General features: G+C 44.0%; 1 protein-coding gene across 3 annotated transcripts in view; it reads right to left on the bottom strand.

Annotated features, from left to right (window-relative positions):
- The window catches only part of LOC119456486 (methyltransferase-like protein 25B), a 35266-nt gene that overhangs the window by 3778 nt on the left and 12519 nt on the right, over nucleotides 1-18969 (bottom strand). The window contains exons 4-7 of one of the 3 annotated variants that reach the window (XM_037718297.2): nucleotides 18192-18294; nucleotides 17286-17438; nucleotides 13999-14136; nucleotides 9721-9894 (exon numbers count right to left, since the gene is read on the bottom strand). In XM_037718297.2, coding sequence (XP_037574225.1) covers nucleotides 9721-9894; nucleotides 13999-14136; nucleotides 17286-17438; nucleotides 18192-18294 — 568 coding nt within the window. The remainder of the gene's footprint in view (nucleotides 1-9720; nucleotides 9895-13998; nucleotides 14137-17285; nucleotides 17439-18191; nucleotides 18295-18969) is intronic. The other 2 variants (XM_049669901.1, XM_049669900.1) reach the window with 2 other exon arrangements.

Raw genomic sequence — 18969 nt, 5'->3', positions numbered from 1 at the left:
CAGTCAAAAAACACAACCAACATCACCTTCATTTTTTACAAACTCGTGCGTTCTTTTTTTGGACGAGGAGAACCTTTGGCCACCCACTGCGATGACTGCACTTTCGTTTCAACATCATAACCATAAACCCGTGTCTCATCGCCTGCCTGTTATGATGTTCTTAAGAAAGTTTTCATCATCACTGGCAGCGGTGAGCAGTTCCTGGCTGATTTCAACTCGGGTCTGCCTCTGTTCATCAGTCAACAAACACGGCACGAATTTTGCACTGACACGACACATCCCAAGTTTGTCACTCAATATTTCATGACATGATCCTACGCTGATACCCACTTCGTCAGCGACTTCTCGAACAGTCAAACGACGATTTCCATGAATCACAGTTCGAACTCTCTCGACGTGGTCATCATCTGTGGATGTGGAAGGTCGTCCAGGCTGGGGATCGTCACCGACCGACCTTCTTCCATCTTCAAAATGCTTGAACCAATCATAGCACTGCGTGCGACTCATACAGTCCTCCCCGTATGCTTGGCTAAGCAACTGAAATGTCTCTGTGAAAGTGTTTCCAAGTTTGTAGCAGAACTTCACACACACACGCTGTTCTTCTAATTCCTTCATTGTCACTTTGGCACCAATCCGAAGAACAGCTTGTTCATGTGCTCACTTCAGCGGCTGTAGCTCGCCAACTAACGGTCAGAGCGAAGCGCGGCAAATGCAGTTAACCTGCCTCTACATGCGCTCAGTAGCCGCAGTGCGCCCCTCTGCCACTTAGCGCGCTATTTCAAAAGTTCGGTTTCCTTTTGAACACATTTTGTATTCTTATTTATTTATTTATTTATTTACTCTCAAGGCCCACTGGCATTACAGAGAGGGGTGATGAGTACATATAAAGTCATTGGCAATCTTGAAATTGATGGTGTCACAGATGGCAATGATGGAGGCAGGAAGGTGGTTCCAGTCGTCGGCAGTGCGTGGTATAAATGAGTAAAAGTAAGAGTTGGATTTGCATGGTGGTAACCCCACCTTCATTTGGTGATCAATGCTAGGTGAAATATAGGATGGGTGAAGAAACAACTCATCTTTAAGAACAGGATTAGTGTAGTAGATCTTATGAAAGAGGCATAAGTGCATAAACTTACGACATATTGCGAGGTCTGGCAAACCAAGTGGCAGTTTCATTGATGATACGCTTGCATGACGTGCATAATTTGATAAAATGAAACGGGCGGCCCTGTTCTGAAGTGATTCTAGAAGATTTGTTAGATTAGATGTTGTCCCAAATGGAGCAGGCATATTCGAGCTTGGGATGTACCAATGTTTTGTAAAGTTGTGATTTAACGTGAACAGTCGCATCGAAAAAATTTTGACGTATGAAACCAAGCATGCGGTTAGCGTTATTAATTATGTATTGAAGAAGCACGTTCCACGAGAGATGACTAGTGATGTGTATACCAAGATATTTGTAAGACGCTACACAGGCTAATGGTGTGTTATTCAGGGTATAGTTCAAAGAAACGGTAAGAGGAAGTCCGTGAGACAAGCATGCTGCTTTTACATTTATTAATATTAAGGGTCATTAAAGAATCGGAACACCAAGAAGATATGGCAGTAAGGTCGGATTGCAGGGCAGCATGATCAGAAGCGTTAGTGGTGATGCGGTAAACTACACAGTCATTAGCAAAAAGTTTTATAGACGAAGTAAGGAACATGGAAAGGTCGTTAACAAAAAATTAGAAAGAATGGTGGACCCTGAGCAACCCCAGACTGTACCAAAGCGATGGAAGAGCTATGACCGTTAGCAGATACATATTGAAAGCGATTAGAAAGGAAGCATTCAATCCAGCGCAAGATATTAGTATCGAGATTACAGTTTATGCAACTTAAGGAAAAGCAATTTGTGAGACATTGAGTCGAAAGCCTTCGCAAAATCCAAGAATATACAATCTGTTAGTCCCTTGTCTGCAGCACTAAATAAATGATTAGTAAAAACCAAGAGCTAGGTGGCACATGAAAAATATTTTCTAAAACCGTGCTGACAGTAAAAAACGAGTTGGATTCTAGAAAAGCAATAAGATGCGGGTAAATGACACGCTCCATGAGCTTACAGGGTATGCTGGTTAATGATATGGGCCTATAATTAAATGGAGAGTCAGTGGGACCTGATTTATGCAGTGGAACCACCTTCCCTCCTTTCCAATTATTAGGCAAGGTGGATGATTCCAGTGACTGAGCAAAAATGTGCGACGGTATTAAAGAAGAATACATCACCATGTTATTAAGAAATTTGGAATTAATATGATCAATTCCTGCACAAGATATTTTTAGCTTTGTAATCAAACTAGCAATACCAACAGCATCAAAACAGACAGGGTTCATGGAACTGTAATCATCAGACGAGATGTCAGGATAAACATGGGGTGGTGTAGCAGAAAAAAATGACATGAATACATTGTTTAAACGCTTCGCAGCAGTTTTGTTTATAGAAACACCATTTTCATCACACAATTCAATTGAAGATGACTTCTTGTCACTGACTATACTCCAGAATTCCCGCAGGTTATCATGAAGAATTGAAGGCAGAGTAACTTGATAAAATTCGCTCTTAGAAAGTGCGATAGCTTGCTTGTGTTTGGAGTCAGCAGTGACATAGGCGGGCCAACGCTGCTCTGCACTATTGGCTGTCTTGGTGCGCCAAAGAAGTATCTTCTTTTTATTTAGCAGACGTTTAAGTCGTGCACTGAACCATCGTGCCTGCGAGTTAGATAAAAACAAATGCTAAGAACCGTGTTTGCTACCGCAGCACAGCCAGCAAGATAATTGATTTGATTCGAATACTCGTATCCTACCCTAATATTCGAACATTTTCAAGTATGTATCTATTTTTCGAATCGAATACGAATATTAAAAATATAATATTCGATAATACTCAAACTTTTCGAATATTCGCACACCTCTACTTTTGAGCTAGGTACTTTACGCCACGTATTACAATTTACGAATTGTAGCCAGTAACCTTTCAAGTCCACTTGGAACGAATTCTAAGGATGAAGCCAGTTTCAAGATATGCGTTCCGAAAGTTTGTGACGAAATGCATTGGTGTTCTAGTAGCCCGAGAGCTTCAGTGCATAAAAAAGCTTTTTTTTTTTTGCATTTTTTTTTTTTAGTGAGCAGTACAATGGTGCATTTTTATGGCAAGTTTGACTGTACTTGTCTTAAAACTGGTGCGAGTTTCAAAATTCGTTGCATGTAGATGTGCCTTTGAAATAACGCTTCAGTTTGTGTATTGTGTATGTATTCTGATTCTGATCCAGACAAGAACAAAACTATGATCTCAGAAATTGTGATATGCATTTGGGCCATGCTGCGATCGCGACAGCACCATGTGGCTAGAATAAGAGAAAAAGAATGCAGAAATCAATATGAAAATGCGTATTTTAACTGCCTGCACAGCGGCAACAATTATTCTGCACCCCAAGTCAAAGAAGGCTATTGCTTCGTTTAAAAAAAGAAGTAAATCCATGTAGCTAAAAAGGAAAGAAAAGGACAAACGAAAGCCACAGATGATGCGGCAAGTTGATTTACCCAACATCCGAGTGCGTTTTTGGGAAACGCCGCGTGTGCCGAGCTTTCAATGAGCAAGGTTTGTCAAAATTAGTTATTGATGTCCCCGTAATTTTTGTATTCCCAGGATAATTTTGATTATCATGCTAACTGTTACAACAAACGGTGAAAATTTCTGTGGTTTTAAAAGCTAATGAACAGTCATACGTTTTCATAATTACGAGCTTATATAGGAACGTGAAGGAACACATATTTTTACAGGCATTGATTTTTGCTGCTTCGCTATCTAAACGATAAACTTTACTCGGCGTGGAGGTTTAGTGAAGCGTTCAGTGACTTCCGACACGTTGATGGCGACGTCTCTGTCGGCGTATAGAAGCGCCAGCATAACCATGCGTTCCTCATTGTAAAGCGCAAGTGGTTTTTTTAGTAATCTCATGTTTGAAAATCTCTCTGCGCTGGCAGTGGCACTGGAAGGGCGACTAGAATATGCAGCAGTTTGTACTAGAGCACTGCACGGGCCGATTTTTTCAGCCCGGACCCGCCCCGGGCCCGGACATAATCTACGTTACCCGCCTGGCCCGGCCCGCCACCCCTTTACCTCAGGCCCGAACCCGGCCCGATACTGAAAAATACATGTTTGTCAGAGTTCAGACGCCCGAGAATAACTCGCTGCACGTTACATGCACACCACGAGAAAGCCCGGCCCGGGCCAGGGTCAAAAAGCACACGCCGTTCCCGAGCCCGGCCCGAGCCCGGCCCGAGCCCGTGAAAAAACTGCTCTACCCGGCCCGGCCCGGCCCGTGGGCCGGGCCGGGCCCGGGCTTTCGGGTAAGCCCGAGCCCGTGCAGTGCTCTAGTTTGTACACATGTACATATAACCTGCAGTCTCCATGAGAGAGGGCATCTATTCCTGTGCTGAAACCTAAAAACACTTCGATATCGTTTCCTCAGCACCACGCTCGACAAGGTAGACAGCCGTCCTCTTACGGAAGCCACAATTCTTGGTCCCTGGTCCCAGCCGACGTCGGAACGAACTGCTTTAAAAGCGCTATTACGCTTTTTAAAAGAACCAGGACTTAGTGAAAAACTATAGAATGTGCGGACTGATACGTTTCTTTTAGTTTTCTTTTTAATCTTCTTTTGTTTTCTAATATTTTCTGCCCTTACCCCATCCCCCTGTGCAAAGTAGCCAATCGGACACTTAACCTGATTAACCTCTTTGCCTTTCACCTCTTATTTTCCTTCCTTTCTTCATTCGATATCGTTGACATCCTTGTTTACGTACCTTGCACAAACAGTAAGCTGTTCGATTCCAGCAATATCCGTCGTTTCGTCAGCAAGTACGGAGAAGCAGCCTGCAGCGTTCACTTTTGCATCTAGGCTTTCTTTGGTAATTTCACCACAAATTTCTATAATTTGGATTGGTACATCTGGTTTAAATACGAGGCATTACTGGGGCAACTTTCCAAATGGTTATTCAGATGTGTATCTCCACAAACAGCTTGCATGCGAAGAAGCGTTCTGGAAATACCAGTAATTTCAGCGGGGGCTTTACTTAAATCCATAGGACCAGTGTCCCTATCGCCACGGAGAGCAAGACCTTGCCGCCCGCAAAAAAGAACTGTCTCAAATTAAATAGGCCGTTGAGTTTCTCCTGTTTTCTCTTATTTTACTTTGCCCGCCCTGGTCCAGCTTATCGATCACATTGGACGCGCTTTCTGAAAATGTTTGGAGAAAATTATCAGATGCCAGCTGACAGTCGCGGTGATATTTAATATTTTCCTCTGCGTGGAAGATTGCGAGCACGTGCTTCCATTTCTGGAACGGCTTAGACACACGCGTTCGAGTGCGTGCATGTTGGCCCAAGTTTATAAAAACATTAAACCCAGAAAGTTCCAGAATTAAAAATCAGAAGCACGCCTTTGGAAATTTCAGTGCACTTTCGCGTCAAAAGTGTATGAGAACTTTATACTCATGAAGTTTCGGAATTGAAATCCATGCGCTCCGTAGATTCCGGTGCCGCTGCGAGATGCCGCGACGCGCCCGCTCGCTATCGAAAATTCCTTGAAACTTTGTGCTCGGCTTGGGCTCCTTACGTTATGTGACTCTAGTTGCATGGGCGTTTGCACGAAATCCAGCCCGAGTTCGCAATTTTCGCGCCGAAATGTCCTTTCGAGTGTCAAAAAGACATTGTAGACAAAATCCACAATAATTTCCGGCGCCGGTGGTTGTTTTGGTCGGCGGTGCATGACAGCACGAAAAAATTTCGGGGGGAGCTGAAGCCCCATCAGCCCCCCCCCCTGGCTACGCGCCTGACTTTCAGTGTAGGTAATGCTCAGAGAGGTGTACATTACCTACACTGAAAGTAAGTGTGTATAATTGACTAATTAACAAAATTTCACTAATTATTCTAGCACACATATTGCAATACGCAAACTGAAGCGTTATTCAATGTACACCTCTCTGAGCATTCTAACTGAATACGTAGATCCGCACTAAATGCCACCGGCGATTAAAAAATCTGTTTTAGCATTAAAATAAAACAGTCGGCATATATTTCTTTACACGTTGCCATAATTGAACTAGAGCATTATGAATGAATGACCGAACATGACTGGCCCATCTCCTAGCTCAGAACTGCTGTTTGCAGTAAAACAAATATTTTGAGCTTATGCAAAAATTTGCTGGTTGCTACAACTTGAGTATCTCAAGTATTCTACTAAACAGCCTTGTCGATTCTAAGGCAGTGAGTGAGCTTCTTCGATTATGCAGTCCCGGACTGTCCGCAAGCCGTTCGCAGCTTCCAGTCTGACTAGCCCTGACAGAAGGGCACGTCACAGTCGTGATCCAGCTGTGGAGGTTTCACTCGAAAGCACCGTGACCGGAAGTCATTCTCATGGCTGCCGTCGTCTACTCGTACATACTGGTGGATAGTACCACTGCACAGCGAATTCATTATCGTAGGCTCCGAAGTGGTGTAGCCTCAGACTACATCGTTGACACAACCATAACGCTTGCATAGTGGAATCGCAGCCTGAGCACATCGAACGTGCTCGCAAAGTACAGTTTACTTCGTGCTCTCGCTCTTCATACTACTTAACCGTTGGAGTTAAGCTCTCTGATTACCTGTAAAATTTAAGCAGAATTCCCACATAAACATAGGCAAAACCGCAGTTGTACCACGCCGCTGTTCACGTTGAAAGCATCCTCTGATATCCTTAAAACTCGTGAGACCATCCACGAAAGGCCTGATGCGCATCTTAAACAGAGTACCTGCACGTCAAAAAACAAGCACTCAAACTTGGCAGCAGAAGGGATGAACATATGTGAACAGTAACTGGAGAAGCTCCGATTGTATACCATCCCAGCTACCGGAGAGAAACAGCCGCATGTGCAGTAGGATATGCTTCCTCACACACCAGTTTACTCACCTGAAAGGCGAAATCTAACCGTTTACTACACATATAGTAATGAGCATGACAGATTTTGTGAAACGCATCAAGAAAAGCAAGCATGTGCGCCTGATCGCTGTGCTTGTCTCTTAAATAAAACACGAAGACTAAATTAAAGCTGCAGAATTACACGGCTCATGAAAAACTTGCATGATGGCACACAAAGCACCGATGTAAGAGACGTGATAGCCGAGTGCACAATATTTGTCGTCTGAAACGCGCAAAGTACGCAGAAGCACATCACATCTTTCATAACATGGCGGCAAACGCCAAGTGCATCTTTTTCAGCCATCGCCTGCTAGCTGTTTGCACTTGACCGAGCAAAAATCTGCCCACAGCTCCAACAGTCTACGGGCAGTCCGGAACTTCCGGTTCATGAAAAATGCGGACATTCTTCTGACAACTCTCAAACTAGTGCGCTGAGCTTTCGAAGCAGTCCGAGCAAAATCGAACACAGCACAGCAGTCCCAAACAGTCCGGGACTGTCAGGGACTCGTAATCGAAGAGGCCCAGTGGCTCAGAGGTTCTCATGGCTGCACACCTTTGTCATACAACCCTGTGCAAGCAGCATTCGTCCCCAAGTACTACAGGCATTCCTCCTGTGTCGGCTATGAACAGCATCTTCCTCCACCAATGCCTCCTTTGCTAGATGCCTGCCATGTTGCTCATTTTCCCATTGGAGTGGAGGTTCACATGGTTCAGGGTAGTCTCAGAAAGATGGCACTCTCAGCCGACTGTACTTCCTGTTGCGGAGGAAGTGATGACTACGAGGCCGGCACATGCTTGACCAATGGCTCGGCGAGAAACCACGGGTCCTGCCTCCTGGATTGCAAAAGATGCCGCTATAATCTTGGAGGCAGGGGCACATGATTCAAGTTTCGAGTGGCTGCCACAACTAGCACTTGCAGCCAACAGTGGTGGAGAGAAGAAAAGAGGAGAGGAGCCGGAACCAGCTTCTCGGCTCGCGCAGCAGGCATCTTTAAAGAAGGCACTGCCTCCACCTTGGTATGATTGCACAAGAAGTGTTGTGCTGCTTCATCACTCTGTGTACACCTGCACTGTGGTGAGGGTTATGCACTGCAGTTAATGTGCAATGCATTGCACAATGTATGCAGTGCACATTAAATCTGCAATGCATGGTCATGCTAAGCAATATTCTCTCTCTCATGAAGCAGGTGCTATTTCACAGATGTCATAGTCTGTGAAACCTGTTGCATCTCATTTTCATCTTGAAGGAGACTGGTCTAGTGAGCCAATAATGCACAGCCATAAAATAAGCTGCAGTGCAAAAAATTTGGGAACAAAAGAAATGTTCAGAATTTCTTGTAGTTTTGGGTTCCTCAACAAATAAAGACAGTGCCAGTAAAATTTAGCTACATCTGCATAGTAAAAGGTAGGGATTTGTATTTTCAGATGGTCTGTCCTTATTATCGCAATCTACCCATGACCACTGTGTTGAAAGTGCATTTGCAGTCTGATAAAAAGGCTTAGTGTGGTATGGCATCATTGCAAAGGTAATTTTGCTCTCTTTTCTATAAGAACAAATTTTGGGTATGAACTGCAAAGAAACACTTTGAGATTTGCTGTCAGCCCTGAGACATGCAGCTTCGTGCCTTCAAACCATTTTCGGCTGCTAGTTTTGGTGTATGTTGAGCTCCAAGGTCACTTTGCTATTTTTAGTGCACGGATTTGCATCGTAATATGGCCCTAAAGTTTGGCACTTGTTATGACTTTAGGAAGTAGCATGTTTCTTGAAGGCACAGCCTGCAGCAGGCATCAGACAACGTGTGAAAGTTGCTTGGGCCCTGGGCTCTTCAGGAAGCCACAAGAGCTTGATGCAATGCCTTCTTCCTCCACGCTGGAAGCACCCGTTAAGCAATAATTAGGTATGCTTAGAACAGCCGCAGAACGCTGACTCAAAAAGAACTCTTTCAGTGCTTGAGCAGTTAGAAACTGTTTGCAGTGGGCTGCTAAGCACGAAGTCACGGGATCGAATCCCGGCCACGGTGCACCTAAATCTAAGTTTCGCCCCCATCGAAATGCGGCCGTCGTGGCCGGGATTCGATCCCGCGACCTCATTCTTAGCAGCCCAACACTATAGTCTCTAAGCAACTGCGGTGGGTATGTCCCCACTTAAAGGGAAGCTGAAGAGGTTTTAGAATTGGAATATTTACAGGGGTTTGGAAGGCTGACACAGTATAATTAAATTCCTGCAGTTATTTTCCCAATTATGCGCGTAGCAATGCCGCAATCGCAGTTTAAATTTTTGTTGAAGCTCTGCCCCCTTCGCACGCAGAGCGTAGCGGCGAAAGACTGGGCGCGCGGATGACGCCAATACAAGGGTCACATAAGCGCTCTCTTTGAATCTCGCTCCTCGCCAATACCTAAGATGACGTCACGATCGTCTTCACCATCAGAACCCGTTAAGCGACCTGTGGCGTCTTCCGCAGACACACCAGCTTGTTCTTGCTGAATTAAAGCAACTAGTAGTGGCTTCTGGCCTGTTAAACTATAATTTTCGTATTCAGGGGGTGAAAAACTCTTTGAAAAGTGATTCAGCTGCCCTTTAAAGAGGCACGCAATCAAGCAAGTGTAGCAAGGTAAAGAAGGAAGGCCCTTAGTTCAACAAAAACTAAGGTACCACACAAGCTTATAATGTGTAAGGTTAAATCTACTTGTAGCTAGAAAATACAATACAATTCACATACGCTTTTGGCATGCAACTTCCAGTAAGGCCCTGAAGAGTAGATGTCGTGGTTCCCGGTCAGGTTCCCAGCTGTCCCGCAATTCCTGACAAGCTAGGCGTAGTCCCTGGTATTGAACGCCACGGCTGAGCCACTGGTCTCCCAAGCTGGTCAGCTCATGGCTCAGAGGGAAGTAGTCTGCAGTGAAGTCAAGCATAGGTTATGACTTTGAGATTAGACCCAACTCCGAAGTCTTTAGAACACAACATCTATGAAAAGATTCAAATTTTCTTGCAACTTAGTTTTAGAGCCTTAAGAGGAAGCTTTTTAGCGCGGGCCAAACTCCGATGCCACCTATGCAAATACATGTAAAATTCAGAAACGTTGTTCTGAGATAACCACGGGGCTGATTTTAATTAAATTTGTTGCATTTGAGAGAGATGTCAAATTCTAGTGACTGTTGAAAATGGAATATCGATTTAGGGCAGGAATTTTTTTAACAGAGTTTTGCAAAAATTGGTATATGCTTAGTCAATCATGCTAACAGAAGTGCTGGACATAAATTAAATTTCGGAAGTTTGAAGCAGTAGCCCACCCTCTTAAATATATTGTTCAATACCATTAGTCGCGAGAAGTTGGAGTGGCGCCCTCTCGCGAGCGACGTCACGGCCAGGACGCCGCTCGCTCTGGCTCGCTCGGCTGCTGCACACACTCGTTCGCTTCGTGCTTCGTGCATGCTGCACCAGCCGTACTTCCTGGAGTATATTTCGGCTGCTTGCTGCTTCGCCTAAACTGCAGTTTTTTTTTCAAAAATGTGTGATCTTGAAAACTTCTGGCTTGGACATCGCAAGTTATGTAGAGTTGAAGGGGTCTACAGCTTCTGCAATATGCAGAGGTGCGCCGTGCACACGTGTGCATAAATTTTGAGCAAGGAGAATGTCTTAAAATCAGCACAAAAATTTTTTGGTGATGCCTAGCTCAAAGCATAACATCACCTTAGTACTTAGTTATGGCAGACATTGCATTTTACACAGAACAGCAATCTCGGTATGATATTAGAATGATACTGCCCACGAAGCTTTCAAAGTGCTTATTGCTCTAGCGATTGTTCTATTCAAATGTGGGCGTTGTAATAATGTGTAAAAGGAAGAGGTAGGTGCGCATTCTGTATGAGAAGGTTTGCTATTACTTTCACTGTACTCCGAAACAGGCACTCAGAAAAAGCATTGTTGATGGCTGTTAGCATGACATCCCGTCACGTATAGTATGAACTTCACAAACATCATAATAGCAATCACCTGAAAGAAAAGCTTCGTGGTTGTGATCGAGAACCAAGCCATTACAAACATGAAATGTTTTATAGTGTCCCCGCTGCAGCAGTCTTTATCGACAATATGGTACACCCCTCCCGCAACGGCAACAACCAACTGTTGTTGTGGCGTTAGGACGAGGCAGGCATTGTTCACGAAACCCATCTGTTCGCTACAACTCCAAAATGAAACAATGAAGCAGTTCTTTACAGCACCAATTGCAATGCCTAAAGTGTACTCGAGGCACTAGAGCGCAGCTTAGGCTGCCTTCGAGAGGAAAATCCATGTACCTTCTACATCACAATGTGACAACCTTCGTTGTTTAATAATACAAACAGAACTATTCGCTTGATCAGTTCATAAAAGACCGCCTCGTACAACGGCCTCATAAAAAAGACACGAAAAGCCTCATATGAATTCAATTGATTTTAGACCTCCTCCAGTGGATGACGATATCTTCAATGCTTCCCATACTACTATAATGAGTGAGGCCTCGGCTTCTTGCTAGCTGCAGCCAAACGGTATAAATGGCATATTTTGCCCTAAAAATTGTGCTGAGCAGCTGTGTCAGTTTCGACAAACAGATCAGTCAACAGAACAGTTCCCCAATCAACAAGCATCTGTAAATTGCTGAACACAGTTGAATGTGTATCCCAGTAAAGGGAATAAATATTGGTCCACGCCTTCTCGTGTGGTGCAAGCAGCTGAGATCCTGAATTAGATTTATTTCAAGTTACTGCCAATTAAAAATAAGCCGGCAAAGAACGGCTTAATCTTGAGAAACAGTTAAAAAAGATCACCGGCAGAATCTAGACTACAGTATTATTTCAGTCCTCGTGCATGCTGCTGAACGTTACTGTGAATAAATGCTAAAATTAAATTTTACCATGAAGTACTCGTGAGCAAACAAGTTTTCGTGGGTTAAAAATCAAGGCAAATGTTGTAGAAGTCATATATATGTAGCCAGCGTTTGTTACACGATTGTTTCACCCCAGCAAGTATGGTCGCTTAATTTGTGCTATCTCATGTTTTTGCGTTAATGCTTTTATTATACACGCGAACTCTTACTGCCGAGTGTAGAACCGCGCATGAAAAACCTGCACCGCACTGGACTGAGCTCAGTCGGCTGGCACAGTAACGTTGCCTTTGAGAAATATTGTTGTCGAGGAAATAACATCTAATTAATTTTTATGAGGACATCGTGAAAATATATTTGAGACGACTGTGTCATAAGTGTGCTAGTAAAAAGAATGTGAGCAAACAAAAGGAAGCACTGCAGAAGGCATGCGGACACTCTTGAGCTGTAGCAGACCACAGGTGTGAGTCCTTGCCCTGACATCACGCGAGCACTGCTCGCAGCACCCCTGTAGGTCGTTCTCGGGGCTAATAGCAGTGTGAAGCAACCTATTTGCACATACGAGGTGCTACCCAAAAGTTCCGGGAACTTGAAAAGCACGGGCAAACTGAGTGTGGTACACATTTCCGCCACTAGATGTGGCTAGCAGTATGCCGTGCGGGTCAGTGGGCTGAACGACTTGCATCTAAAAAGAAGTACTGTTTTGCGATGTGTTGTTTTTCAACGCAATGTTTCACTGATTTGGCACATTTCTTAGCAACCAATATGGCAGACTTCAAGAAGCGAAGAATTTGCATCAAGTGTTGTTTGAAACTTTGCAAAACTGCGGCATAAACTCATCGCATGCTAGAGGACGCTTTTGGAGTTGACGCCATGAGCCAAAGTAGGACGTTCTTATGGCATAAGCGCTTTAATGAGGGTCGAATCTTTGTTGACGACGATGAACGTTCTGGATGCCCGTCAACGAGCACAACCCGGAAACGATAGCGGATGTTCGTAAAGCTATCCTTGGAAATTACAGGCTAGCTATAAAGGATGTCTGCGACATTGTAGGACAGTTGTACGGCACATTTCAGTGAATTTTGTTCGATGTTCTGAACATGAGGCACATTTCTGCAGTATTCGTGCCAAGATTTTTTATCGCCAACAGCTGTTAATGCTGCACAGCCAAGTTCCATCCACAACAAGAAGTGGTCACTATTCTGTCATTGTGAAGATAAATATAAGAAGCTTTGAAGAAAATAAGGCACTGCAAAGGCCCATTGGAACCTGGGAGCTTCCCCTCTGAAAATGTGATGCTCCAGCAAACCGTGCCAAGGTAACACAAACCAAGCACTCCAAGGCCAAGGCTCATGGAGCACCTATAGTGGTCTATGCCATGGTCTATGCCACAGTGGATGAGTTAACTGTAAGGGCCCATTCACACTTGCGACTAGGCGAGGTCGCGCGACCAAGTTAGTTGCAAAGCGACCAGTCGCAAGCAGTCGCAAATGGTCGCTTTTCTCAAAAGCGACCGTTTCGGGCCAGTCGCTCACTGCTCGATTTTTCAGTCGCGCGACTGCAGTCGCAGAACAGCTGAACCAATCAGATGCGAAGGAACAGGACGTCCATATACGCTGACGCTTATTTTACGCGGCGATGTGGCGCGATATGGCGTTCAAGCAGACTTGAACGGCATATCGCGAGACATTTCGGTTTAACGACTCATTGGTCACATTTGTCAGTGTGAACATTGTTCGTCTTGAGTAGCTTTGTGGTCGCCAGTCGCAATCGGTCGTGTGACCTCGCCTAGTAGCAAGTGTGAATTGGCCCTAAAGTAGCAAAGGGGTGGTGCTACAAGGGAAGTGAAACAAGTGCAGTGAACCTTTTCCCTGAGAAACTGCCTGCACCATCTCCTGACAATAGTGCAGGCTGGCTATGTCTGCTCAGAATGTTTGAATGCTGATATTATCACTGCAGCCTATGGCATGACAGCTGTTCACTGTCTATGATGTGATGCGAGTTACGCATACATTCCCTTTTTTTTTTTGTAACTCTCCTTATATGCTTTGCTGTGTTAAGTAAGAAGCAGATAGACAAGTAAGTGTGTTTATTGACAGCAGAAATTGTGAGAAACTTGACACAGGGACCACTTACTATCTAGCTGGGTAGCCTTGTGGTAGCAACATCCAATACACACCAAGGCTTCAAGCTCTGGCAGTGCATGAAACAGCCGCATTAAGCCAGGACTCAGTTGGCCGCAGCCATGCAGTGACACCAGGACATAACGGTTCTCTGCAAAACCGAAAGCAGTTCTTCGCAAAACATTCAACCAGCATCACACGGCGTGGCCTCTTGTTGTCCCTATTAAAATTAGTTGATTGATTGGCTATTGATTAATTGGGTTTAACATCCCAAAGAAATGCAGGGACTATGCAGGTGCTGCAGCCGAGGGCCCCTGATTTATTTCCTCCCCACCCTCCCCCCGGAGCTTTCTGGTCCGGCGGGAGCGCACGGCCGCAGTAGAGCATGGCCCCTCCCCCCCGGAGCGTTCCGGCACGGCACGAGCGTGGGGCCCCAGTAAAGCACGGTCCCTCCACCTCCCTACCCTCCCTCCATAGCGCTGTTCGCGACTGGAACACTGCGCACTTCCTTCCCGCTCCCCACCCTTGCATGTGCGAGCCGTGATTGCCGGCGGCTCCCCGTCGGACGCATTCACTCGCACATACAGCGTATGGCACGCACCGATTTTATCACCCGTGGACTTTACATGAAACCTTGCGGCAAAACACCAGGAAACAGTCTACCAAAACGAAGACAACCACAGCTCCGCTGTTTTGACAGATTTCACTTCATGGAACTGGCTTTAGTTTTTCTTTTCTTTTTATAACCTGTGGTTCAACTAACCTGCAGCCAAAACACAGTACACAAATGTTTTTTTATCACACCCAAAATGGCGGCTGCTGAGCTGTAGACTTTCACTGCCAAGAGCAATGACAGGCTTTTTTTTTTTTCCGGGATATCACAATGCTCTGTGCAGCTACCATTTGCATACCTTAGTCATGCACACGCATTTTTTGTTGACACAATTAGTCATTTAATTGGAGCTAATGAACAAATTATAATCATAATATCCTAGCCACCAAGGTGTCAATAAAAAGATTGTTGGCACGATTAAAAAACAGAAATGAAGCACTTTAGATATAACTCTTGCAGATGTTTTTCTGTAGGCTAAGAGAAAAAAGTTTGATGTGGGGCATAGACAAATTAGTATCTCTTGATTTCAGGGGTTACTTCTCTGACCTAAGAAGGTACAATTATTGGGTTCAAATAAATCTTGGTGACTTTCTTTAAAGAATAGAATTCAGCTTAATTATGGCAACGCTAAAGCTTTGACATAACTTCGCAGCATGGGCATCAAAAATTTATACACCACTTAAGTGCAGCCACAAATGTTATATGCAGTTAAAAGGCACCATAAACTGAGCCCAACAGACGTGTTTGCTTTTAGTATAACTGTATATATTTCCATGCTGAATTGCCAAAAATATGCAGCACCCATACATTGTTGCTTTAAATTGTTGTCATACATTGTTACTGTAATAGGAGCAGAGGCCTTTTGTCAGGCTATCTAGCCATAAGCTTCTACTCCCGTTCCTGTAAGCAGGCCGGACAAATAAACTTCAAACCCTAAAAGTGATCTGCAACATTTTTTAAAAATGGCAAGCAAACCTGCTTATCTGCTAGAGAATAAGGTCACGTGAGAACCTGAGGCAAACACTCTTCCTAATCATTCATCTAGGAGCCTACAATATCGCTCAAAGGACCCTACCCTTTTTTTCAACTTTTTGAAACTCCCACCATTTTTTTTCTTTAGTATCATTCAGGAGTTAGCACGATGGCTAATGGGTAGAATTCCTTAAACGCTATAACAAGCAGTGTCTCCAGCAAAAGCAGAAGTGGAGGAGAACTTCACTAGACCAGAAATTCAAGGTTGGTTGGTTATTCGTGATCATCTAATAAACAGTGCATAAAACAAGGGCTTGTGTTTCATGTTACAAGCACTTAAGTCAGCGCTGCATATGTCTTTTCTATGTTGCCATCTCTTACTTTTCACACTGCTATTCAACCAACGCGTTACAATATTATGAGGAGCTGAGAAATATCATCACTGGTGAGGCAGTGGTGCTGTCTGGTTGCAAAATATGATACCACTGTTCTGGTACCGTGACCTCCGAGATTAGGCAAAGCAACCCTCCATTGTGCCACATGATATCTAGTTCAGGCTGGCGCATTAATTCATCTGAGTACTGTGCACAGCTTCAAGCACAGTAAGTGAATGCAAACAAAGAGAAGGCCATGACGGCATTGCAGTGGCAGCATTCGATTGCCTATAACTGTGTTAATACAGGGCCCATTACAAAACACTTTGCTGGAAAATATTGATTAATACCACACAAAACATTTGTCACACCATACACATTATATGGCAAATCAGTTCTGCGGAATCCCACAAGGTGGAGGAAGTATCATGAAAGGGAGAACTTGTCATCCACCCCAATGTACCACAAAGTTACAAAGGAACCCCATACAGGTTTCTCAGAAAGAACGCTTCACAGTTGTGGAAAAATTCATCCTGGTCCGGGAGTTGAACCCGGGACCAACGCCTTTCCGCGGGGGTCGATCTGCTAACCAAGAGGTTAGCAGATCGCAGCGCAAGGGTAAATTAATCGACAACTTGAAGCACAAGGACACAGGATATGGCAAATCAGTTCTGTGGAATCCTGCAACGTGGAGGAAGTATCATGAAAGGGAAGAATTGTCATCCACTCGAATGTAGCACGACGTTACAGAGGAAATAAACCGGTATGGGTTCATTATCCCTTTAATATAAGAAAGCTACAAAGATATGTTACAAGAAAACTACAAAGAAACCCGTATGGATTTCCTTTGTAGCTTCGTGCTACATTCGGGTGGATGACAATTTTTCCCTTTCATGGTACTTCCTCCACCTTGCGTGGTTACACAGAACTGATTTGCCATATTCTGTGTTCTTAAATCGAGTTGTCGATTAATTCACCTTTGCAATGTGATCTGCTAACCTCCTGGTTAGCTCAGATGGTAGAGTGGCCGCCCTGGAAAGGCACTGGTCCCAGGTTCAAATCCCGGACCAGGACAAATTTTTCCTCAACTGCAAAGCATTCTTTCTGAAAAACCCGTATGGGTTTCCTTTGTAGCTTCGTGCTACATTTGGGTGGATGACAATTTTTTTCCTTTCACCATACACATTGCATGCCTGTTAAGAAGTGTTGCAAGTATGCTACACACAGTGGGGAATTCACACACTTCTTAAAAATCTAGAGAGCAAAATCAAAGTTCAACACAGTGCAAGGCTTTCTCTGAAGTCTAACCATAACGGAGAGATATGCACTTGACTGCCTTACTTGTGGTGAGCTCTTTGACGAACTTGTACTCTTCACCGCAGGCACAGGGGACATGGTCTGGGCAGTTTCTTAGCAGGTGGTGCACCTTCTCCACTGTGGCTGCACTATCATCCACTTGGAGTGTGAAGTAGTGAACATTCTCAGTGCAGCCAGCTACAGCGCAGTCAGAGAACAAAAAAGAGCTGCAGCAGGTTTTCGTTTTGATACCAATCATTATGAAAGAAAGAAAATGAATAAATTCAAGGCAGTGTGACAGAATCAGGGCAATGTTCTCACTGAATTCTGCAGGTTTTCTTGAGGGTCAAAAAAGCACGCAAAGCAATTTGAAGCGAGGTGAACATACAGCAACATATTCATTCTCTAGGCATAGGCCATCCATACCATTAGAAATGATTGTTAGTTGGCTACCTCCTCCTCATTAAAAAATATAATAAACTTTGTCCTGTGTATATATTTAAATATATTGTGTAGTATGTGCATGATGTCCACAGTGGAAAATAAAAGAAAATGTTGAAGTAAAAAAATATGGATGGGGTAGCCGCCGCTAGCGCTTCTAATGCGCTTGTCTTCCTATTGTCAAGGTTTGCAGAAATAAAGCGAATGTATGAATTAAAAGCTGTGCATGTTTGTGCCAACAATGATGCATTAAGCTTTTAGCCACAGTAAAATTTTAAGTGATAGAGTAGGGGCAACTCAAAAGAAACCTCAAAAGATGGAGGTAAGAGAACTCTGGTAATGACACTTTACAGGGGAGGGCCCACAGAAATTTTCGGAGGGGCCTCGGGTCCCAGAGCCACACCGTGGTCGGCACCTGTGTAACTGCTACCATCCAGTGCCACACTGATTGTTATGAACCAATTCGAACTATGACAACTCGAGATTTTAAATAAGAGGTGGACCACCTACAATTTCGGAGGCGCTCTTGGGCCTTGGGCAAGTGGGAAGCGTCACAGTCGATGCCAAGAACTGTGAACCCATATCTGTGGTGTAGCACCCTTGCCAAGTGGCCCTGTATGCACACAAGCCAGGGACTGTTCAAAGGACAAGCAACCATCTGAACTGTGATGCAATTTACACTGTATACATGCCAGTTTAGTATGGCTATGACCAGCTTAAAAAATGAAATCGTTTTTGTTAGTGTACAAGCAATATAAGCATTTTGTGCACCTGCATTAGGCTAATGTGGCCCTGTAACACTTCTGCTCAACTCTTACTGTTTGCAGATTTTATTGCACATACACATGCATGCATTTTTCTTCATGAATGTGGTCTATGAATGTGGTCTATGAACAGCTGAGCTGCTTGATAATGGAGCACAGTCTAAAACTTAAACAGGTAAGGAAAAAAAAACAACAAAAAAAAAAAACATCAGTACAAGAAATAAAAATAACAAGACACAAATTATTGTTTTGAGATAAAATATAAGTTAGAGAATTCAAATGTTGCAGAAATAAAAAATATGCTAGGACTTATGCAAGCCTGACCTGAATTTATGCAGGAAAAAGGAAGCTTTTTGTACAAAATCATATTGCGTGCAATTTTATATAAAATGTGTGATTGCAATATTTTTAACAGACCTCAAGTGAGACAATGCTTCCAGCATGTGTTCATAATATCTGCTTCCCAAAGCTCAATAATGCAGCAAACAGATAAATCCTCTGTGAACATTTTACCCATATACATA

Source organism: Dermacentor silvarum, chromosome 6 (genome assembly GCF_013339745.2).
Source record: "Dermacentor silvarum isolate Dsil-2018 chromosome 6, BIME_Dsil_1.4, whole genome shotgun sequence".
Taxonomy (NCBI): Eukaryota; Metazoa; Arthropoda; class Arachnida; order Ixodida; family Ixodidae; genus Dermacentor; species Dermacentor silvarum.
This window is presented reverse-complemented; position numbering and strand designations above follow the sequence as displayed.